The sequence below is a fragment of the Chelon labrosus genome (assembly GCF_963514085.1).
Source record: "Chelon labrosus genome assembly, chromosome: 6".
NCBI lineage: Eukaryota > Metazoa > Chordata > Actinopteri > Mugiliformes > Mugilidae > Chelon > Chelon labrosus.
The window spans coordinates 17703092-17726525 of record NC_140342.1 but is presented as its reverse complement, the minus strand read 5'-3'; the positions used below and the strand labels follow the sequence as shown (position 1 = coordinate 17726525).

At 42.2% G+C, this 23434-nt stretch overlaps 2 protein-coding genes across 2 annotated transcripts; both read right to left on the bottom strand.

The window, feature by feature from the left end:
* Positions 1–476: 476 nt before the first annotated feature.
* Positions 477–4945, bottom strand: LOC311489217 (protein THEM6-like). The gene is made up of 3 exons (XM_084546180.1): positions 4910–4945; positions 2454–2961; positions 477–2362 (listed from the first exon to the last, which is right to left on the bottom strand). Exons 2-3 carry the CDS (start codon positions 2955–2957, stop codon positions 2255–2257), a joined length of 612 nt encoding a protein of 203 aa, XP_084402306.1. The 5' UTR covers positions 2958–2961; positions 4910–4945; the 3' UTR covers positions 477–2254.
* A 41-nt stretch (positions 4946–4986) lies between these two features.
* Positions 4987–21898, bottom strand: LOC311489904 (uncharacterized protein). The gene is made up of 21 exons (XM_084547216.1): positions 21869–21898; positions 17202–17369; positions 16883–17020; positions 15395–16360; positions 14909–15052; positions 14652–14787; positions 12681–12831; positions 11478–11614; positions 11281–11392; positions 10915–10978; positions 10623–10826; positions 9948–10093; positions 9670–9788; positions 8921–9042; positions 8741–8838; positions 8341–8477; positions 7354–7478; positions 7056–7201; positions 6069–6171; positions 5838–5974; positions 4987–5705 (listed from the first exon to the last, which is right to left on the bottom strand). Exons 4-21 carry the CDS (start codon positions 15413–15415, stop codon positions 5591–5593), a joined length of 2217 nt encoding a protein of 738 aa, XP_084403342.1. The 5' UTR covers positions 15416–16360; positions 16883–17020; positions 17202–17369; positions 21869–21898; the 3' UTR covers positions 4987–5590.
* Positions 21899–23434: the final 1536 nt, after the last annotated feature.

Sequence of the window (23434 nt, the reverse complement as noted above, 5' to 3'; positions counted from 1 at the left end):
GAAGGATAGAGCTGATGCATTGTTAACTATGTGAGAGACTGATGGGACAACACACGTGGTGACAAATAGTCTTTGCTTGCCAAACACCTCGTGTATGTATGTTGACTACATCAGCGTTAGCTAATGTCAGCTATCTCACGTGGATGACAGATAGACATGCTGCAGCAGAGAGTGGAGGCAGAGATTAAAGATTACATCATAAATAAGCTGTGTTAAAAAGTCTTATAGGGTTTAACATGACATTTTCCAAAACACTGTGTTGAATAAAATCTTCATTTTCAAATTCACATTCATGACATAGACTATAAATGACAATCAAATCAGTTTGAAATATTAAATAAACACAAATGCAAACCTAGAAAAGAAATGAAATGACTGTTGAGTAAAACTTTTTTTCCCCTGTCCTTTTGTTTTGCTGAGGCAAAGGTGGAACTATTGACATAAATAACTCCTGAAGACACTTGCTCTTTGTAAATTCACTTTATTACAGACATGTTTACAACTTGAAGATGAGGGTAGGATGCTGAATGTGAACCAGTGTCAACTCATCACTTAAGGAGTTAACCATTTACTGACAGAGGACCGGCTCCCAGTGACAGCGGCAGTCTGGTAACATCTTACAAACAAGGTCAAATGTGTGAGAAGGAGAGAACCAGACGGCTGAGGCAGATGCTGAGTCACTAAAGCATCCCTTTAAATGAGGATATGATCGCCACTGTGGTGATCAACAGTGAATCCTGTTGATCAGACCTCAGTTTACATTTTTTAAAATAATGTCAGACTACTGCAACCTGTATTAACATTACACCGTAACGACAGATGTACCAACATTTTCTTAAATAAAACCACAAAAATTACACAGAGGCTGAAACGTAATCAATACTAAAAATTATGTTTAAATCTTTACTGAAAATAAACCCTAATCTGATTATTTGTCAAGATCAGGTAGGGGTACAGCCCTGAGACAGAGAGAAAGCTGATTAACCGAACAGCTAATCTGAAACTTCACCAACATATTGTCGACCTCTAGTGATAAAAGACATGAATAGCATGAGGAGGATGTCTGTTCATTAATGACAAATGGTTTAAACATGAGAGTCGCCCAGGTTTAACAGTTCCTACTTTAAGCAGTGTTTTAGCACTTGTAGCTGTCGTCATATAACCTACTCCCTACAGAGGTTAAAACATTTTGACACGTATAAAAGTGATTTTAATCCATTTGCAGTTAGTTTGTGTTTGAGATTTAGCAGAGAAAACATAATGTCTATTAAAACATGAGCTGAATCTTTCACCGTTCGCTCTTTTTCCACCCAAACAGGTGTAACTTTCATGATGATAGCACCCACAACCAGAGACAATGGTACATCTCTGGGTCAGTCAGGCATGATGGGGATGAGGTCCATCTAATTCGACAATGAGGCTTCGCATGGAGAAATGCAAAATAACAAAAACAGAGCAAAATGAAGCTTTACGTGCATTAGTACCTAACCCTAAGCTCTCCTAGTGTCGCCAGTGTGTAGACATCAGCTCTCTACTGAATCGCATATTTCAATGACGGTTATCTTCGCTGAAAGTGGGAAGTTTCTCTGGGTCGTCCTATAATCTGAGCTTGAACATGTAAACAGGGTTCAAAATGCAGGTTGATGAGATTGTGAATCTTGCTGCCTCAGATTAGGACAAAATGATCCAGAGTTCAGCAACAACGAGCTTCTGAGGAGCCCATGAGTACAGGTGTCTCATTCTTAAATTTTCCAAATGTTATGTTTTCAGGCATTTTAATTTTAATAGCTAAATGCATTTGTTATTTTTAACACTAACACACATGATGGCGGGGATATCCATCTCTTCTTCCCCATTTTATTTTCTCATTCGCAACCTGTGAGGTACCATAATTTCACAGATGGTTGCAGTAAAAACTCCAAACTAAACCCCTGAGTTAGTTGTATTGTTGCTATAGTACCAGATGGTGCAATTTATACAATCATATTAATTTTCTATGAGTAAACAAGCAATTGCTGTGTGTTTTCAACCTTTCAAAACAATGTAGTGTGCTGTTATTCCAGTGTTTCACATGTGTAAATGATATCAGGGTCATAGTAAAGCTTGTTTTACAAAGTGTAGGCACAGTTGTGTTTAAGTCAAGTAATAGTAGAGAGAAGCTCCATGTCTCTCTCAGAAGACATTCAATCGTGGGTTTGTGAACTGGCTTTTAGTAAGCCTAAAAACCAGCCTGAGTAGCTACCCGTGCAACGTCTCATTTGTTCTTCTCCTCTAGACCACTCTCAGCTCTGAGGGCCTGGCTGCTGGCGGAGATGAAGCTGACCCAGTGTTGAAGGTCCTCTGGAAACTCAGGGCACTCCACCTGCAGAGAGCAAACCACAAGCTCAGTACTTGTATTCATTTGACCAATCTACCATTTGTGTCCGCGCTGAAACACCTCGGTCCTTCCTCACCTTTCTTTTACACAGGTGCTGCATGATCTTGTCCGGGCTGCTGCGTATGACGCTCTGCTTGCAGTACATGACAGCACACACCAGCCCGTCTTTCGTGGACACAAATCTCTGCTCCAGGAAAAAGGCTTTGTCATCCCAGGTGACGATCCGACTCCGCAGCTCATAACCCTCCCCTATGTACAGAGGCCTGCGGTAACGGATGGTGGTGGCCCCCACGACCATCGTAGCTCCGAGGGCTCGCGTTGCCTTGAACACGCCGTTGCGCGTGTAGAGAGAGAAGCGGGCGAAGTCGCACTCCCGCAAGTAGCGAGCATTGTTCATGTGGCACATGTCGATGTCACGCGGCGTGACTCGGCCTTTGATGATCTGCTCTGCTGTGATGTCCCGGATCGGGGGCTGAAACCAGGCCCGCAGGACCACCATGGGTACCCGCAGGAAGTACCACACATCCACAGTGCAGAAGAGAGCCAGCAAGATGGCGAGGAACCACAGCAACCAACACATCTCTCTGAGGAGAAGACACAGAAGCAGAGGTGTTCGTAGATCTGTGATGTTACTAAAGGTAAAGTTAACCTCAAGCAATCCTAGAAAAAAATAGTACTACTCATGTAACCAAAGCCCAGGGTCTAACTGTGTTACCTTTAAAAAAACAAACACCAGGGGTGTCAAACTCATTTTAGTTCAGGGACCACATGCAGCCTAATTTGATTTCAAGTGGGTTAGACCAGAAACATAATAGCCTAGAAATAATGACAACTCCAAGTTTTCCCCTTTGTTTTCATACAAAGAAGAACAAGTACATTATGAGCCATCCTTTTACAAAACCTTTTATGAAAAAGATGAAATTTCAAAAATGGAAAAATAAGTGTAATTTAGGCACACTGCTGTCTGCCATTTAGTTCTGGCTGTTGTGTTCTGACTAAAACAGAGGACAAATTAAGATTAGCTGGTAGTTTTATTGAATAATTGCTATTAAAGCTTTCATAGCTTACATAGAACCGCGGACCGTATGTTGAACAACCCTGGTATAGACACTATAACCACTGGATGAGCTGTCGTAAGATTTCTTGCCCTATTAGTCTTTATTTTGAACATGTGACTCTTATTAATCTCCATATTTGTTCATTTCACTGGAGGTTGAACATATTAACCACAGCATGTTCTAGTTAGGTCTATAGATGTTTGGACACTTTTTTATTTTAGCTTTTTACCAAAATATATTGAATTTGAAGCTATACAATGAATATGGACTTAAAGAACAGAATCACAGCTTTAATTTGTAATAAAAAATAAACATTTTATGTCTCTGATCTGCAGAGCTGCATGCTTCTCAACTGTGGCCCCCCCAACCTCCCCAGTCTACGTAGCTGACGGTTATTCATAATAACCTAAATGTTATTCAAACAGCCTATCATACATTATATTAGCCAGCTCACGAGTAATTCAGCTGCCATTACCACTGACAGTTTAATGCACCGGTGCTGTTGTTTATTCCTGTACCAGTAACTTTATGAGCACACTGTGTACCCACGGTTTATATAATTAATACCTTGAATACTAATTATATTTTTTCCATTTCCACTCTCCTGTGTATCATACTTCACCAATTATCATGTTTATATGGTGCACGTATGAATTGTCTCTACCATCCTCAAGCACATCCAAGCACATTGTATATTAACCCAAAATGCACCTGAAACTAACTTAAAAATCAATTTGAACCACGGTACATCTAAAAACAAAAACAAAAACCAGAGTTAAAACTGTCACCATCATCCCAGCAGCTTCCTCTGTTCTAAATAACTGGTGAGAATGGTTTTTATTTGGATCATGTGCGGGTGGGTGCTCACCTGAAACTCTCCTGACTGGGGTCTGCTAATGACCAGATACCTGAGGATGTTGTTCAGATTAACCTGGGTTAACCTGGGGTTGTCCTGTTTCACTAAACCACAACAAAAACACTTAAAGTTTCAAGGCAAGCCCACATTTCCTTTATAAAGGTGTCCATTTAACCTCCTGCATGTGCAGCACAGTACAGTGGTGTTCTCAGTTGTATTGTGCAAGAGTGAGTTTCAGTATCTCCACTTCTAAACTGGTTTTACAAAAATGTGACAACAGTGTAAACTGGTTTTGCTGGAAAGGCAGACTACTGGAAGAAAATCTCCAGAATAAAATAAACTTGTTGTGTCTTTAGCACACATGTCGTTTAGTGAATTAATAGCAAGCCTGCAGCAGTAGTGGAAATAAATCACAATATTTAGTCAGTGATACAATCTGAGAGAAGTTTTATTACTGTCATTCACAAGAGCCTAAGTTTAACATGTAACATGCTGTAATTATAAAGATGATGTTACCTTTTACCTTTGCAGGAGAGTAAAAACACTTCTCCGTAGTTTCTGGTACGACTTTACAGCAAAATTAACAGCATAAATACTTTTAGTTGGAGTAACACTCACCTGCTGTTTGTTTCTTCCCGTTTCCAATCAAATCTGCCGACTCCGCAGCATTCAACGAGAAAATGTATCATGTAAAATACTTCCGGCGGTAACCTTCAAAATAAAAGCGCAGTCGTGCAAGTGCTTCCGGAGTTCAAGCAGGAAGAAACGCGTACACAATTCATATCATACAGTTTCGCAATTTTAAGGAGTAGTGCCGGTTGTAAAGACAGCATCAAGACGACAGCATTCAGTCGTTGTGTTTCTCAAATGTAGGGATATTTAATTTGAAAGTAACGCTAGTTCACTTCCGGTTACCGATATGTGACGCAATGCAGAATGGGTGGCGATGATTGGTTGTTGAGCCACTCTTAAAAAGACACGTAACTAAAAGAACTTAAGTCTTTGCTTATTCTGTTTATTACAAGCAAGAAAAACACAGTTAACATTTATTAAGAACTGGTCGGTAGTGAAATTGTAAAATATATATATAGAAAAATGTATATTTACCTAAACACCAAGCACACATCTTACATTTTTTTTTATCACTATACCTCTGAAGTCACTGAAGATTTTCTAATAACTTTTGTATTGTGAGTACACATGAAGTCTCAGTCTCTAACCAAACACAATTCAAACTAACATGCATTTGTCTCGTACAACTCTAGTAAGTGTGTATCCAACAAGGCCTTGTCAAGAGATTCACTGAATTTGGCGAGATCGATGATCCATCACCATTTTCTTCATGTCCCGGTCGGCTATTAGGTCACTCATTTCCAGCTCATGTCCTGGGCCAGCCATCGGCTCATGGTGGTGTCTGGAAGAGAGAGCGTGGTTTACCAAACTGTACGTACTCGTGAAAATAAAAGTAAAATGTTTCCTTTACACGCAGGCTGTTGATAAACAGATTATGAGTTAGGTAAGACACAAAACTTTAGTGTCAACTCACTGTTTGAGGTGCTCCTCAATAGCCTTGCGTTCGTACACGGTGCCATACACCGTTTTCACCGGATCAACAAACATCTTCTTTGTGAGAGGACAGATCAGATGCTGGGGTATAAACTGCTCCTCAAGTTCAACCAGTTTCTATAGAAAATTCACACGTGATTACGTAAAAAAATATATATATAATACAAAAACATAATTCATCCAGATTTTGTAAATACACTTGTTCATTCACCCTCTCCATCTCATCCAGTGACTTTCCAGCATTTTCTTCTGTGTGTTTCTTGGCTTCCCGTTCATAAATCTCACGGTTCGTCAGGAACTCTTCGGCCAAAATGCTTCAGAAAGAAGTGAAATATTCAAGATATGTCCTTACAATGTCACAGACGCCACCTGAGAGAAGTCAAGTCTATGGCTGGTCATTTGCTAGTGTCAGATGCTGTTTGTGGTCCTAGTTTTGCTGGTGTATCCCACACCGTCGGCTTAAAAAAAACTTTTTTCAACATGATCTTCTAGAGCGAATAAAATGCAGACCAACTGAAGCCAGCTCTGTTCAACAGTCTGTGGCAGCTCTTCTGGTTTCCCCTTTTGAATGACAAAGACAGACTACTGCCACCTGCTGGTATGAAGAGTTATTTCCTTTCACACAGGCGCAGAACTTACACTGATCAGGCATAACATTATGACCACCTCCTAATATTGTAGGTCTCCCTTGTGCCTCCAAAACAGTTGTGACTCATCAGAGAATGGACATGGGTCTTCTGAGGGTGTCCTGTGGTGTCTGGGAACAGGATGTTATTAGTGTGGGTCTTTGGGTCCTATGGGTTGAGGGGAGGGGCCTCTGTGGATCATCCCACTGATACTTGATCAGTTTGGGATCTAGTGAATTTGGAGGCCAGGTCAACACCTTGTGCTGTTCTTCATGTTTTTTAGTTGTTTTTGTGTGTGTCCTGCTGGGGATGGCTGCTGCCATCAAGGAGTGAACCAATCCTTGAACCAATTGGCACTATATTCATAGACTTGTGTTTAAAACTGAATACTAAAAGACAGGATATAAGAGCACTGGTCATGAAGAATAAAATAAAAACTGCTGTATATGACTGTGGGATTCATTAGGCCTTCGTTGGAGAAGAAATATACCAAAGAAACTGATCTGTTCCTGAATCTGGGAACGTCACAACACGTCGACCCATTTCCATCACTAAGAACATTTAGTGTTTACCTGTCCAGTGGATCGTTAGGCTCGGGGATGATGAGCAGTCCGTACACAGCATCTAAGATTTCTCTCATGGTGATGTGGGCGTTGTAGCTGTGGGAAAATATGTTGTGGCAGATGCGACCCACGTTGTTGACGTTGCAGTGGTACACCTGTCAGTCCTGTTAAGAAATACTAGCTACCAAAACGTGTACAGTACACGCTGTAATAACTTTCATTTCCTTTTTATGACTGTATTTAGTTTTAATGAAGGAATATTTATGGTAACCTTTATAATACAAACACTTAGACGTTGGAAGGATACATGTGTGACAAAGCGAACAAGTGGAGGCTTCACTGGGTATTCTGCACCAAACTGGCAGTACAGCTCAAACACTCCTTTTGCATACGGTGTGTCGGGAGGGCCCTGCATGAGAATCCTCCAGAACGCTGAAAAGATTATGTTGTGCTTTAATTTTTCTAGAGTTTTAGCAGCCATATACCAGCATCTCAGAGAAAAGACATATAGTGTGGATCTACAACAGATGGCACAGATCATACAAAACATATACCGTATTTTCCGCACTATAGGGCGCACTGGATTATAAGGCGCTCTGTCAATGAATGGTCTATTTTCGATCTTTTTTCATATATAAGGCGCACCGGACTATAAGGCGCATTAAGAGAGCCGAAGTCCCGCCCCCTCTACTTCCGGGTTATGGGACCTATCTTTTGAAAAAATATGAACGGCAGTCTATGGAGAGATAATAATTATTTTCTGGTCCCGATCGAATTGTGCCTTGGATTATACATATGTTGTTTTTCAGAATAAAAAATGATTTTACATGTCAAGAATGTCACAGTTTGTCGCCAGATAGTTCAGTAAAACGCTATGGAAAATACGTAATTAAACGAACTACAAGTCCCGCATGCTGGCGCGTACAGAACCGACCAAAACTCCCTTCGTGTAACTACAGCTCTCGACATGACCCGATTTATAATGATTTTCACCTCGTTTGATGCTTCTGCCTTCGTCCTGCATTGCTGAGCATTGCTCCGTGATTCTCCTGACTACAGTAGCCGTAATGCTGCAAGCGGTGCGGCTTTGAGCGCCGTGAGCGCCGTGTACGACACAAAATCTTTTCGAGGTCAGTAAGCACAACCAGAATGAATTCATATATAAAGCGCTCCGGATTATAAGGCGCACTGTCGTTTTTTGAGAAAATTAAAGGCTTTTAAGTGCGCCTTATAGTGCGGAAAATACGGTACACAAAAAATACAGACACAGGTCAAGAGAGGCCACATCACTTACTGAAGTCTGACTCGGATGGAAAGACTCTGAAGAAGGGATGTGGGTCACAATGCAGACTCTTGAGCTCCTCCAGGACACGTTTGTCCTTCTCCATGAAACGTCTGTCCTTTGACTCACGAATCCTCTTTTTCAGGGCACTGTTTTGACAAGATTTAGGCTTTAAAGGTTCTGACATGTCAGATTCAGTAAAACAACTTAAATCTAAATATGTCATCTTCAGCTCTGTAGAACAGGCATTTTACATTCATCTGACATTTTATTAAATGTCATATTACTGCTGTAATGGGTCAAGGGAGACTTGTTCTGCTTAGCAAACACTCCTATCATAAAGTACTCGGCTCATTTAGACAGTATTAACTTTGAAAATAGTATTTTAATTGACACTGTCTTTGTCACTCACCTCTCTGTCACGGTCACTTTGCTGTTCATTTGACTTGGCAAAGACGTCTCTGGATAGTCATCATATCCATGATCAGCAAAGATGCCTGTTAACACGGACTACAACATGAAAAAGAATTATGAACACATGAAGTGAAACAGAAGTCTAAAATGTGCTCCATCCAAGGAAACTGTAACTCACTTCACTGATGGAAGACGGGTCTAGTTTTTTCTTGGGTTTCCTTTGCTCCAAAGACAGAACTGTCTCGATCTCAAAGAGCCTCAGACCGTCTTTGGTCGTCTGGGGTTTGAAACAGCAGCCGCCTGCAAGCAGAGAAGAAAAGCATGTCTGTCAGCTGTAATAAATATCAACACACAAGTCGATGATAGAACTTACAAGATGCTTTAATATTATGATATACACCGATAAGGCATAACATTATGACCGCCTGCCAAATATTGTGTAGGGGCCTCTGTGGATCAGGCTTGTTCCAGTGCATCCCACAGACACTTGATCAGTTTGGGATCTAGTGAATTTGGAGGCCAGGTCAACACCTTGTGCTGTTTTATATTAACATTTTTTTTTGTTGTTCCTAAACCATCTTTGTGTGCCTGAGTCAGGCTGCATCCTGCTGGGGATGGCTGCTGCCATCAAGGAGTGTCATTGCTATGGGGTGGGGGTCCCTGGTCTGGTCTAGGTGGGTGCTACATGTCTAAGTAACATCCACACGAATGAATGCCAGGTCCAAAAGTTTCCCAGCAGAACACTGAATTGTCACAAGATGATCAGTGTTATTTACTTCTCTTGTCAGTGGTTTTAATGTTGTGGCTGATTGTATGATTTCAAATTTTGGCCAATGTTACAAATAATACCGTTGCACTTGCACAGAATTTAAAGAACCATGGGCATGCAGTCATTTTAATTACACTAAACTCAGAGTAAAGTTTTACCTGTTGCATTACTGATTCCATGCAGCATGTTGTTCTCCACATTTCCAAGAAGGATCGAGTCCACAACGATGTCTGATTTGAGCAGTTTGGCTGTAACAGCGACTGGCTCAATTGAGGATCTATTTGTAAAATGAAAATGGTCTCATTACAAAATCAGGTGAAATATTACAACAGTCTGTTGTTGACACATAGAACTGACGTTGGGTTGGTCAAACACTGGAGAACTGATTATACGCAGTGACAGAACTTAATCTGTCAACACAGAGCAGGAACTTTACCCTGAATCATTTCCATCGGTGAGACACAGGATGCGGAGTCTACAGTTTGGGAACCTCGTCTTGACGGTTTGAAGCTCAATCGCTCCACGTCGCAGTGCGTCGTAAAGCTGAGTACAACCACTCGCCTCAATGTTTCGCAAATGCACCTAGAAAAGTGAAACATTAATCTCCAACCATTTAATACTTATAGGCAGCGCATGAAATACAGCTGTAAGCAGGCAGGTTTATTTACTCACTCGACTAGACGGTTCATTAGGTACACTAGTGAAAATAAATTGCATTTTAACATAATAGTCGTGTATTAAATCTTAGCTTCATGAAAGTTAAGGTATTGAACAGTTGTGTAACTGTCTTATTTCTTATTCTGTGGCTTGTAGAAATACTGAATCGTCTTGTGTTTATTATTTTGGTAACCCCATTTTGTTTAGTTTTCACTAGTGTATCTGCAGACCAGACAGCTAGAGGCTACACAGACAGAAAAGGCTTTATATATGCAGCTGTAGTTGATAAAAATAGTACATTAATACACACTTATACACTCCATTATAGTGTATTAAGCTGCCTATAAGCTGCTCATAATTACCAAGTACGTAAACCTTAATACAATTAAATATGTTTCTAAACACTAAAAGACTCACTAAAACACTAAAACGTGTCGTAAACTTGCACATTTACCTTGAACTTCTCCAGATTTTCAGTGAACGTGTGCAGGGTTTTCACCATGGAGTCAAACTTCACGAGGCCAATGACGTGGTGGAAATCGTAAGCCATGCACCTGGTGGCAAAGTTGTCAAAGAGCTCTTTCACAGCGTTGATTTTCTTTATCGCTGCGCTCCCGTAGCAGTCTTCTTCCATGGAGGAGCTTGTATCTATCAACACCTGACGAATAATAGCACAAAATGTACAGTGCTGTTCGTCCTGCTGCTAATTCAGTAGAAATGTTAGAAATAGGAAACATTTCTGTTACCATTATCGCCTCGTCTGGCGTCCTGGTTGTGACAAACCGTTGGTCATCTCTGTGGTCCCCAGTCCTGGATTTAATGTTAAACACAAAACATTTCATAATAATGATATAATGATCTCAGACCAGTTGATTTACTTTACAGATCTAAATGAACAAGGGTTGACTTGCACAGATATCTGTGCACCAGGTATCACAAAAACAAGCTGAGCCATAAACCTCAGACAGAAATCTGTATAGAGACTTTCTGTTTGATACAGGCATAAAGGGAAAAATACTATCAGACATTCAGCAATATATGTGCCAAAATCAGCCTCTCTTTCATTTAGCTATTCTTCAGCTGCACCATTTTGGTTTGGTTCAGGTACTCACGTGGCTGCCAACACATTCACATCCAGACTTTTCACTTTTCCCTCCAGACAGTCCAGCACAGAGATCATATCTGCCTCGCCTTTTTGTTTATTCAGATAAATGCCAAGGTTGTCTGACAAAGAAGGAAAAAAAAACACACAATAATTAAAAAATATATATCTGCTGTGAATCTTCAAAATGTGATCTGATGTAAGTACCTTTACTGAGCAGGACCAGGCAACTGCGGTTAAATCCCAGGTCCTTCAGATGTAACGGTGGGGTCACATTGAGAAGAGGGAAAGCTTTCAATCCTTCCACCATACTCCCAAAAGTCCAATCACCATTGACCTGAAAACTGTCATTTAAATTGTACAGATTAGTGAAAACGTGGTCTTAAGAAAACCACAATACTTTCCCCGCATCACGCGGATATTGGATTTAACCACAAACAGCGGCAGCCTCTGCAGTTCTGGTATTCTATGGACAAATATATGTACGATTAAATAATATCTTGTGAATGCTGAATGTGTCAAAACAAGGAAGGTCATCTCGTCTCGTCTCTCGTCTTCTTCCGCTTATCCGGGTCTGGGTCGCGGGGGCAGCAGCTTCAGCAGGGAAGCCCAGACAGCCCTCTGCCCAGACACTTCAGCAAGCTCCTCCGGAGGAACCCCCAGGCGTTCCCAGGCCAGACGAGAGATACAATCCCTCCATCGCGTCCTGGGTCGGCCCCGAGGTCTCCTTCCGGTGGGACATGCCCGAAACACCTCTCCCGGGAGGTGTCCGGGAGGCATCCTTACCAGATGCCCTAGCCATATCAACTGACTACTCTTGACGTGGAGGAGCATCGGTTCTACTCTGAGCTCCTCCCGTATGTCCTAGCTCCTTACCCTATCTCTAAGGCTGAGCCCGGCCACCCTACAAAGGAAACTCATTTCGGCCGCTTGTATTCGCGATCTTGTTCTTTCGGCCATTACCCAAAGTTCATGACCATAGGAGGACCTGAACGTAGATCGACCGGTAAATTGAGAGCTTCGCCTTTCGGCTTAGCTCTCTCTTCACCACGACCAACCGGTTAAGCATCCGCATCACTGCAGATGCCTGTCGATCTCCCGCTCCCTCCTACCCTCACTCAAGGAAGGTCATTGAAAATCCTATTCTGGTTGTTTGTTAGGAGTAGACTGTAGTTATTGGACATGTTCATGTTAAATAGGATGTCAAGTGTTGGGAAATATACAAAAGATCAGAGGTCATTATTTACTGCACGATGATACACAAGCATACCACCCCTACCATAGCCAGTGCAAACAGTATTAACATTAGACAGCTGACAACAGCAGTGAAGACGATAATTCAAAACGAAAGAGAAACAACAAATCAGAATGCTTGATTTTCATTAAAAGAAATAATTTGATGATACATACTTCTGAGCAGAAGTCGGGCCATTATGAATCCAGAGAGGGTACGATCTGATGAATCGAGGCAAGCTGAGCAGGATTTTCTCGATGTCGGTGGCTCTCTGTAATGAGCTTTCCAGCAAACGCTCTTCGGTGCAGTTTGGTATTTTCTCTCCACCTAAACAGAGATGTGAAGTGAAGACAATGCATCAGGCACTACTGAAACAAGAAATAAAAACAATTACAAAACACCATCAAGGTAGGCAGGTAACGCAGAGGACCTATACGATATAATTATATAACGAAGCAGTTTACCTGACGTGTCTTAAGAATGTGTTATTTCAATATTTGTACAGATTATTGCTTGAATATGAGCATTAAATCATTTCATTCATTTATTTTCTGTAACCGCTTGTCCTCCGGAGGGTCACCATTACATCCCTCTGGAACGCCGCGGCCATGTGGTGCCAGTGCAGCTGTCTTTGGGTGGAGAATGTTAGAGAATAATTTCACTTGCCTATAGATAGTTTGTGTAGTTAACAGTCAATCCATCTGTGTCATAGTGTAGTTAATGACTGTGTTTACATGGTCTTTAGTATCCCGATTTTGAGGCTTATCCCGGCTTTGAGCATATCCGGGATATGGTGTTTACATGGAACACAGAGAAACCCAGTTATTCATATCCCCGTATACATGATAAATAACAGTATCCCGTTTTCCGATCGCTGCATCCTATCTGCGCATGCGTGTTTTACGTCTTTTTCAATGTTTTCCAACGCGACCTAACTTGTTCAACGGAGCGAGGTGGAAAACCAGCGTCACGTAGCTTTTCCGCAACAGATTTTAATACATCAGCATGTCGGTGTTTTCTGCCATCTAAACACGTCGTTATGTTTAGTTCTTTCATTACTTTAAGGGAAAATTCTGTCTCTTCGTCGCTCCAAAAGTGAGACGTTCTCGTTGCCGCCATGTTGTTTGTATATGTAGTGCGTCACTTGGCGTCACTCGCGCCTGCGCAGACAGTGGGCAGCCGTCAGAAATCGGGATAAGGTGTATACATGCTTCAGTATCCCGGCTTCTATCGGAGTACTCCGGGTAGCAAAGCCGGGTTTCTTGAAATTGGGAAATGGGCATATCCCGATTTCTGAATTCGGGATATGGTGTTTACATGGACAAACACGAAAACGGGATACTTCAATATCCCGATCAAATTCGGGATACTAAAGACCATGTAAACGCAGTCAATGTTAGATTACTGCTGGGGTCAGTTATCTGCCCTATTTTCTCTCTGAGGAACATGCCAAGGCCATGGTCCCTCTTTGGCGTCTTCAATCTCACTCTCTGGCTGTCTACAGACACAGCTGTAGAGTTAGATGATAACGCCCTCCGTCACTGGATGACATTTCCTAGCTGGTGTGAATCCTTATCTTCATGTTTATGTAACCATAGCCAATTGGATGTTAATATATCTCCCCTTTGCTGCCTCGGCCCACCTTTCTAGTATAAGAATCTGAGCTTTACTGTTTGACCCTTAGAACTGAGGTGGACTCATGCACTTATGTTGTGATGACGAATCTTCTGTTCTCCTCGATCGAGCCTAAATAAACTCCTTCAGCATAAGACATACAGGACTCTGGTACTTCTTCTTCTTCATCGGCATCACCACAAATTCCTCCCTAACAGAGAATAGGTAAATAATCTTAACCAGCCACACTAGCTGCCAAAGCTTCAGGAGACAACACCCTTCAGCTGCAGGAGCACTACACATCTCACCCATTGCCAAATTTCCTTTTTTTTTTTTTTATTTAATTTTTAATTTACGTAATTATCATGTCTGCTTCCACTTTATGTTGCAGCCTTGGAGCCAGGAGGAAACAATCAATAACATCTAATCAAAGTTTATTTATTTGTAGATGAAATAAATGAAAATAAAGCAGATGTACTTAAGTCGATACTTTTATTTTACTCGTCATTTTCCAACCCTTAAAAAGTTTTTACCTTCGATTTTCTGAAGAACGTTTGCTCGTTCAAAGACGCCTGGTACTCCAGGTACTCGGACCGGTTCGCAGAAGTGGTCGCCATCTTCGGACACAAGACTGATCTGAGTGTAGACTTCTTCGTCTGATGTCTGCTTCTGTCGAAATAAGTGCGATACATGCGTAAAGTTGTGTTAGAGACAATAACATCAATACAAAGTACTGAACACGAGCAGCTTGAGTCGAGAGTAATAATATGGAGGCATATTATTACTCTACCTCTGTTTTTAAAATGAGATGTGCCCAGCAGTACAATGAATTCTCAAAGATGTCTTGGTCCTGGATGACTTTGTCCCCTCGCTTTGACCCTTGTCCGGGCAAAAGCTCTCTGAAGAGAACGTACAAGCCCTCGACAACTGCAATCTACAAGAAAGTGGGACATACTGAGTGAAGAAATAAACACTGGTGAACGCAAAATGAAACATGTTAAGCGAACACTGATTTCCAACTAATTACATTTACTATTACCACTTTTTGGCTTTAGAGGTACAGTACACATACACATCAACCAGTTATCTGCACATTATTGGTCAATATACAGAACTGTGCAAAGGTTTTAAGTAACAGCAACTACTGTTTTGATCCCAAGCCTTTTGACTTTCAGGACAATCATTTAAATGAGCAAAATGTTTAAATAGTCAAACAGTCGATATAGTAGGAAAACAGACTAAACAACAGAATCACACCACCACATACACTATTTACCTTCTGGTTCCTGGTCATCATTTCATTCCTGCAGAGCAACTGATGCAAACTTTGGGCGAGAGGGTTACATCCAGTCAACTTTCGTATGTAGGCAATCAGTTTGTTCTTGGGTATTTTTGAATTGCGACGCTAGAAGCAAATAAACAATTAAAAAACACTGTTAAAATAAAAAACTAACCATCCGTAGTACAGAGAAACAAAAAGGTCCCAGTTGGATGACTTTAAAATAAAACTAAAGCTTACAATAACATAAAGTGAAGACAAGAACACACTGATTCCTTTCAGGGTTTGTTGTACTGAAGGCGCGACGTCATTAATGAAGAAATCCTCGCACGGCTTCTCTTCAGGGAAGGACGACAAAGCGAAGGCAACTGTTGAGCCTTCAGAGATTCCACATTGTTCGAGTACGCCACTACACAATCTGCAAACACAACAAGCATCAGCACTGCAGCAGGTAAGAAAAGATGGAGGGTTCATTCATTCATTCATCTTCTGTAACCGCTTGTCAGAGAGACAGACAACCATTCACACTCACACCTACGGCCAATTTAGAATCACCAGTTAACCTAAAGAGCATGTCTTTGGACGATGCAATACAACTCTCTGTGTATTAAATCAGAATTACTCGTGATGAAGGACGTTTGCTGGAACCCCGCTTGCATTTGACAGCTTGCGTTTCAGACTTCCAATTGTGTCATCCTCCAAGTCTACCATCACCTCAAAGTCTCCCTAAATAGATAAAAAAATGTTAAAAGGGTAAAGAAATAATTTACTAGACAAATATGTTATCATTCCAGTTCCAGCTAAGACGCACCTTGAGCATGATGTGGCATCGAATGGCATTCGTGCCAAAGGTTTCATCAAATTCTTGCCTTGGGATTTCAGGAGCATGCTCCAGGTTTTCCTTTGGTGTAAATATGGCGTAGATCACAGCACCATCTTCAATGTGTCGGTCTTTCAAAGACCCTGAATAACAAAACATTGAGACAAATGAGAAGCTGCACTAGGCTTTGTACCATTATAGTGAACAGAAGAGGGATAGCCGTCAAAATTTAAACTTTAAAAGTTGGTGTAGCAGCATGAGCTGTCCCATGGCAAGAAGATAGTGCTGTGCTAAAAATACGTTTCCCTCGATGAGACCTCCAGGGTCCTCCGTGAGGACATAAAACCTGAGTTGAGTGATTGCTTTCTGGGATCAATTTCACACCGGCTTCTTTAATGCGGGAAAAAATATATTGTTTTTTCCCGCATTAAAAGTCTCCTTAAAGCTTATTATAATAAAACGTGATGAAAACTATGTGTTGCAGTAGACTATTAAGTGCTGGTCCTCAGTCAGTCAGTGATTAATACTGTAAAGTTTGGATTTTTTAATTTATTTATTTTTTTACGTTTTTGTGTATCTACTTAGATCGATCATGAACGTAATTGATTTCCACCGTGGTCATCAACTAGCAATCGTTCCTCTGAAAGGCGTTCGTGTCTGCTCACATGTGTTGAAGAAGGGGTCATCTGTCAAAGGCATCCCATCGATTGTGAAGAGACAGACTCCTGTGGCGCTGGCAACATTTTCAAAGTGACAGATCCTTAACATGACGTCTTCAACAGTGTTTTGAGCTGGATTCAAACCTGTAACATCAAAATTTCACCTTGTGTATAACAGTATTATTTAAAAAGGGTGATTTCATTTTAGGAAATGGTATGGCAGGAGTCTCAATTTCTGTCTTACATCCCAAAGCACTTAAAAGTAAAAACTCTAAGGTAAACTAAGTCCCAAAGTAATGGCCTTTAAAAGATGTGTTCCTCTTACCTTGAATATGCTTTGGTTTCCCACATCTGGGGTACGTGTACTGTAGACTGTATGGCTTCAGAGATTTTTGCACAGGCTTCACACTTTGAACTTGGCGCTCTGGAGCTTGGAGTGTTTGGATCATTTTTTTCATGGCTGAAAAACGATTCTTTTCCACGCGACTTAAACCTGTCAAAATGAACACGCAAAGATTTTCTTGAGAGGACTTCAAAATGTCTCTATTTTTATTATTTATTTAACTGATAAATCAGTAATTTCTCATACTATATGCAGAAAACGTCTGAGGAATGCAGTTATTTAGGAAGATTTGGAGGTTTTTACATCTGCAAACAACAATTTAGCTGTTTATTATTAGGCCTAACTATGTCTGAACAGCACCTTTCATTAAATATGTTTTAGTCGTCTACTGGAAAAATATGTTATGTGTACTGTATACAGCGTGCTGTGTTGCCCATTGTTCACAAAGAGGAAGCAAAAATGTTAAGAGACTTATTCACAATCTCAGACAATTATGCCACAAACTACATACTCCAGTCCTAAAACACAGCTCAACTCATCTGACATTGCAATCAATCAAAATGTTAGTGTTAATTTGTTGGCAAACCACGGTTTTACAGCCCATATATAGTTTTAAACAGGAGTCAAACTGAGCTTTAAGTTAAATGTTCCAGGAAACTATACTTCCTATTAAAGTCATTGCCAGTTCATTAGGTACACTTGTCAAAATGAATGCATCCTAATGCACCGGTCCTGCACTAAATCCTAGCTTCATGGCTGTTATAATCTCAAGTTGTCGTTCCCTCCAGGTTTTAATCTATAATCTTATTAGATTAGATTAGATTAGATTCAACTTTATTGTCATTACACATGTACATGTACAGAGCAACGAAATGCAGTTTAGCATCTAACCAGAAGTGCAATAGGCAGTAAGTGCACGTGGCATAAATATTATGGTAAATAAGTATGGTACAGCATATGGACAATATTTACAGATTAGAACCTATGTACAGATGAGACCATATATACAGGTTAATGAGCAAGATATACATAACGATTGAGTGAGGTACTATGAACATATTATACAGATGGATTTGTTCGTTAATTGTGAGTAGACTATAAACAGGAACTAGCATAACATAATTTACAATAGAGGAGATGGCAGATGATAAATTAGGCGATACAAAAACAGATGACGTGAGCAACTTACAGTGCAAAAATAAATAATAGCAGTGGCTATCTAAGTTACTAGACTAGTGCAATATTCGTTACATAGTACTGTGCAAACAGATTGTATAAAGTGAGCATGTGCAGAGTAGTCCAATAGTGCAGTGGTGATGGTGTAAAAGTCTTGGTCAGTGATTGAATGATGAGTTAAGGGGTGTGAATTGGTGTGTAGGGGTCAGCAGGGGTCAGCGGGGGTTCGAGTTCAGTAAGATCACAGCTCTGGGGAAAAAGCTATTCCTCAGTCTGCTGGTCCTTGTCCGGAGGCTTCTGAAACGCCTGCCTGAGGGCAGGAGGGAAAATAGTCCATGTGCCGGGTGGGAGGAGTCCTTCAGAATGCTGCGGGCACGACGCAGACAGCGCCTCTTCTGGACGTCCTCAATGGCAGGGAGTGGAGTTCCTGTGATGCGCTGGGCAGTTTTCACTACGCGCTGCAGGTGTTTGCGCTCCGCAGCAGAGCAGCTTCCATACCAGACTGTGACACAGTTGGTTAGGATGCTCTCAATCACGCAGTGGTAGAAGTTCACCAGGATGGCTGAAGACAGATGGTTCTTCTTCAGTGTCCTCAGGAAGAAGAGGCGCTGGTGAGCTTTCTTGACCAGGCTGGAGGTGTTGGTGGTCCAGGACAGGTCCTCCGAGATGTGGGTCCCCAGGAACTTGAAGCTGGAGACACGTTCGACGTCCATTCCGTTCATGTGAATGGGGTCATGCGTGCTTCTTCTCTCCTTCCTGAAGTCCACAATGAGCTCCTTGGTCTTGCTGGTGTTAAGGAGCAGGTTATTGTCGGCGCACCATGTGGCCAGGTGCTGTACCTCTACTCTGTAGGCTGTCTCGTCGTTGTTGGTGATGAGACCAATCACAGTGGTGTCGTCTGCGAACTTGATGATGGAGTTGGATCCATGCACAGGTCTGCAGTCGTGGGTGAAGAGGGAGTACAGAAAGGGGCTCAGCACACAGCCTTGTGGCACACCGGTGTTGAGTGTGACAGTGGTGGAGGAGATGTGGCCTGACCTCACGTGTTGTGGTCTGTTGGTCAGAAAGTCCATGATCCAGTTGCAGAGGGCGGTGTTGGTGCCCAGGGCTCCAAGTTTGGTGATTAACTTGGAGGGGATGACAGTGTTGAATGCTGAGCTGAAGTCAACAAACAGCAATCGTGCATAGGTGTGGTTATTGTCCAGGTGTGAGAGCACAGAGTGCAGAGCTGTGGAGACTGCATCATCTATGCTCCTGTTGCTGCGGTAGGCGAACTGGTGTGGGTCCAGTGTGGGAGGGAGGGAGTCCTTCAGGTGCGCCAGGACCAGTCGCTCAAAGCACTTCATAATGATGGGTGTGAGTGCTACAGGGCGGTAGTCGTTGAGGCACGTTGGCTTGGAGTGTTTTGGCACTGGCACGATGGATGTCGCTTTAAAACATGTTGGCACAGCTGCTTGGGCGAGGGACAGGTTGAAAATGTCCGTGAAGATCCCGGTGAGCTGCTCCGCACATGCTCTGAGCACACGTCCTGGGATGCCGTCTGGTCCAGCAGCCTTGCGTGCGTTGATTCTGCTCAGTGCCGTGTGGACATCAGTGGGGGAGAGTGATAGGGGCTGGTGGTCTGCAGGGAGTGTTGTCTTGGTGGCGGTGTCTCCGTTGTCCCTCTCAAAGCGAGCGTAGAAGTAGTTTAGCTCGTTCAGGAAGGAGACGTCCGTGGCTGTGGGGGTGGGGTTGCTGGGCTTGTAGTCGGTGATGGCCTGGATGCCTTGCCACATGCGTCGGGGGTCAGAGTTGGAAAAGTGACCCTCTATCTTCCGCTTGTAGCAGTGCTTGGCCTTCTTGATGCCCCTCCTCAGGTTAGCCCTGGATGTGCTGTAGGCCTGTGCGTCCCCTGATCTGAAGGCAGTGTTACGGGCCTTCAGCAGGAGCCGCACCTCCTTGTTCATCCATGGCTTCTGGTTGGGGTACGTGGTGATCTGCTTCTCTGTCGTGACGTCATCGATGATGGTGGTGATGTAGTCCATAACAGAGGAGGCATAATTGTCAATGTCCAAGTGTGAGCCACAGGTGGCTTGAGAAGCAAAAGTACTCCAGTCCGTGTGTTGAAACCTGTCCTGGAGTACAGAGTCTGTCTCTGCTGGCCACACCTTGATGGTCCTCACTGATGGCCTGACACGGTTGATGAGGGGTGAATATTTGGGGGTGAGGAACAAAGAAAGGTGATCTGACTGTCCGATGTGGGGGAGGGGGGTCGCGGTGTAAGCGGCAGCCATGTTTGTGTAAACATGGTCCAAAGTCTTGTTTCCTCTGGTGTGGCAGGAAACATGCTGGTGGAATTTGGGGAGTACAGTCTTTAAGTTTGAGTGATTAAAATCACCCGCAACAATAAAAGCAGCCTCCGGGTGATCAGTCTGTTGTTTACTAATGGCCGCATAAAGTTCGTTCATTGCGAGCTTAGCATTAGCATCCGGTGGAATATAAGCAGCAGTGATGCTGGTGGATGTGAATTCCCGTGGCAGATAGAAAGGTCTACACTTAACCATGAGAAACTCCAGGTTAGCTGAGCAGTGGCTTCCAAGAGTAACAGAGTCCGTACACCAAGCTTTGTTGACATAAATGCACAAACCTCCGCCTCTGGTCTTGCCGGAGTCGTCAGCTGATCTATCCGCCCGGTGTGTGTAGCGTCCGGCTAGCTCGATAGCACTGTCCGGTACACCGCCGTGTAGCCATGTTTCGGTGAGAATCATGACATTACAGTCCAAAAGTCTCTTACTGTGGGTGAGGCGTAGTCGTATCTCGTCCATCTTGTTAGCCAAAGACCGAACATTAGCGAGGAAGATGCTGGGCAAGGGGAGCCGGTGTGGTGTTAGTCTTAGCTTCGCTTTTAGCCCTCCGCGTTTCCCTCGCCTTTGTTTACGATCTCTGCGCCGCCTGCGAGCACTTCCTCCCAGCCGGGTAGAGTGCGAAGCCACCGGTGTTCTGGCGATCTCAGGGACAGATGGGAGATCGGTGATAAAAGTGTCCGAGAAACGTAATCCGATGTCCAAAAGCTCATGTCGGGTGTAGGATGTAAAAGCACAGCTGTTTTGACCAAACAGACCCGAGATGAGCAGGAATAAAACTGCAAAATTGCAAAATAACATCAGGTTTAAAACGTTGATTTTTATTAGTGAACAACACAAGATCCACAAGAGAGATCCGTTTGGGAGTAATAGGAAAAACACAATGCAAGCACAACTTTGTTTAAGAGGTGCAAAAATATTTCCAATTCATTGTGAGACCATGGCGGAGTGTATTAACACATAGTTGACTACGGGAAACACTTAAATACTAGTGTACCTAATGAACTGGCAAGTGAGTATATCTACAGATTCAAAATTCACTTGACTCTCACTCATAAATGTAGAGTTGTATTTGCATTAACCTAAATTCTCAGCTCATCTTCCACACTGATTCATATTAAGGAGTCTCACCCATGTCGTTTAGATCTTCATCTGTCACACCGTCCAAGAAATCTCTCTCATCTTTCACACCAAGCTGCAAGAACTGGTTGTAGTAAGACTCCAGCCTGTACTGCTCCAACCGACTGAATACTGCATCCATCTAAACAAACACGCCAGAAGATTTAATTTATCACTCTCAATATTTCCATCACAAATAGTAAATACCAGTAAAAATAGCGCGACATTTTGGAGCAATGTGTTTTGTTTGCATATCTGTGAAGGAGAAGTTGTCCGTGAGAAGAATTCGACATTGGTCCCTATTATCAGTATGAGGGAGACTTTTGCATTGTCAAAAATTCATGTGCATTTGAGGGAGCTGACTTTATCTCTTTATTCACGAGAACAACACATATCAATCACCATTTAGGCACTGAGCTCATCTGAATCTACATTCCTTGAACAAGATGTTTCCATGTGTTTCTGAAAATGGGACCACCGCTTCGCACTATTGCCTCTCTGTCTTTAAAAAGACATACACCAGATGTATCACAAAGATTTCACGGCACTGACCGAGAGGATTGTTGACTCTAGTGAGAAACATTGCCCTAGAGATTTAAGTGGGGGAATCGCTTTTAAAAATGTAATAGAGCCCAACTTACCTTGACGTGAATCCTAAGAACCATACACAGCAGTCTGTGTCCGTTTTGAGTTTGCTGTTGCTGCTGTTGGGAGGGCGGACAGGAGGGAGTTTCACTGAAAATGAAACCTAAGAAAATCAAACTAAACCGATTATATTAGGAGATAAATAATGTGGAATGGATGTTTTTGAAAAGTCAAGGTGACGCTGTCTTAACTTAATCTGTTAACTTAATTTTTGTCTATGAAAAAGAAAAATTATTACGTTCAGAAACTACTTGGTTGTCCAGTTATCTCTCGGGCACCTGGATTACACAAGATTACTGTACAGTAGCTATTTAAGAAAAAAATAAGGCAGAATGGAGACATAATGTAAATCAACCCTAATCAGAAACACAAAACAGTAACAGTAGCAGGTCTGTCTAGTTGGATATGTGTACACCTTAAACCTGATTACATTTTTCTGAGGTCTGAGGTTGACCAGCAGCACCTGCACAGATGTGAGCCTCTGGGAGGACCAGAGAGGATGAAATCTATTTATCATTTTATAATTTGATTCTGTGCGATAACTGTGCAATACATATATCCCAGGCATCTGTTTTACTTGTCATGTAATGTTTTTTTTTACCAGGGTGAGCGAGAGGCAGCAGAAGCCTTTGCTCTTTGTTTGCTCTTTATCAATGGAAATAAACCACACCTAATGTCATTTTGGACTTTTTCTTTATTTAAATCCCTGAGTGCCTCAGTGGTCGTTTGATTTGACCTTAGTTTGTTTTTGAAGTATTTTCTCATTATCTTGTTTATTAGTTTGAGACAAACAGCTACTACAGATCTGCTTTTAATTGTAGTACCTGTGTACACTCACTTGCCAGTTCATTAGGTACACTAATGAAAACGAATGCACTCTAATGTGACAGCATTAAATCTTAGCTTCATGAAGAAATTTGTTTAAAATTACTG

Bases quoted from the DNA above. Each gene is read 5' to 3' on its own strand.
- LOC311489217 (XM_084546180.1), bottom strand. From the start codon at position 2,957: ATGTGTTGGTTGCTGTGGTTCCTCGCCATCTTGCTGGCTCTCTTCTGC. The intron at 2,363-2,453 runs GTGAGGAAGGAC...TGCTCTCTGCAG, and splicing joins AGCACCTGTGTAAAAGAAAG to GTGGAGTGCCCTGAGTTTCC.
- LOC311489904 (XM_084547216.1), bottom strand. From the start codon at position 15,415: ATGATGACCAGGAACCAGAAG. The intron at 8,478-8,740 runs GTGAGTGACAAA...TTGTCAAAACAG, and splicing joins AAAGTGACCGTGACAGAGAG to TGCCCTGAAAAAGAGGATTC. The intron at 7,479-8,340 runs GTAAGTGATGTG...TAATCTTTTCAG, and splicing joins TCCATCCGAGTCAGACTTCA to CGTTCTGGAGGATTCTCATG.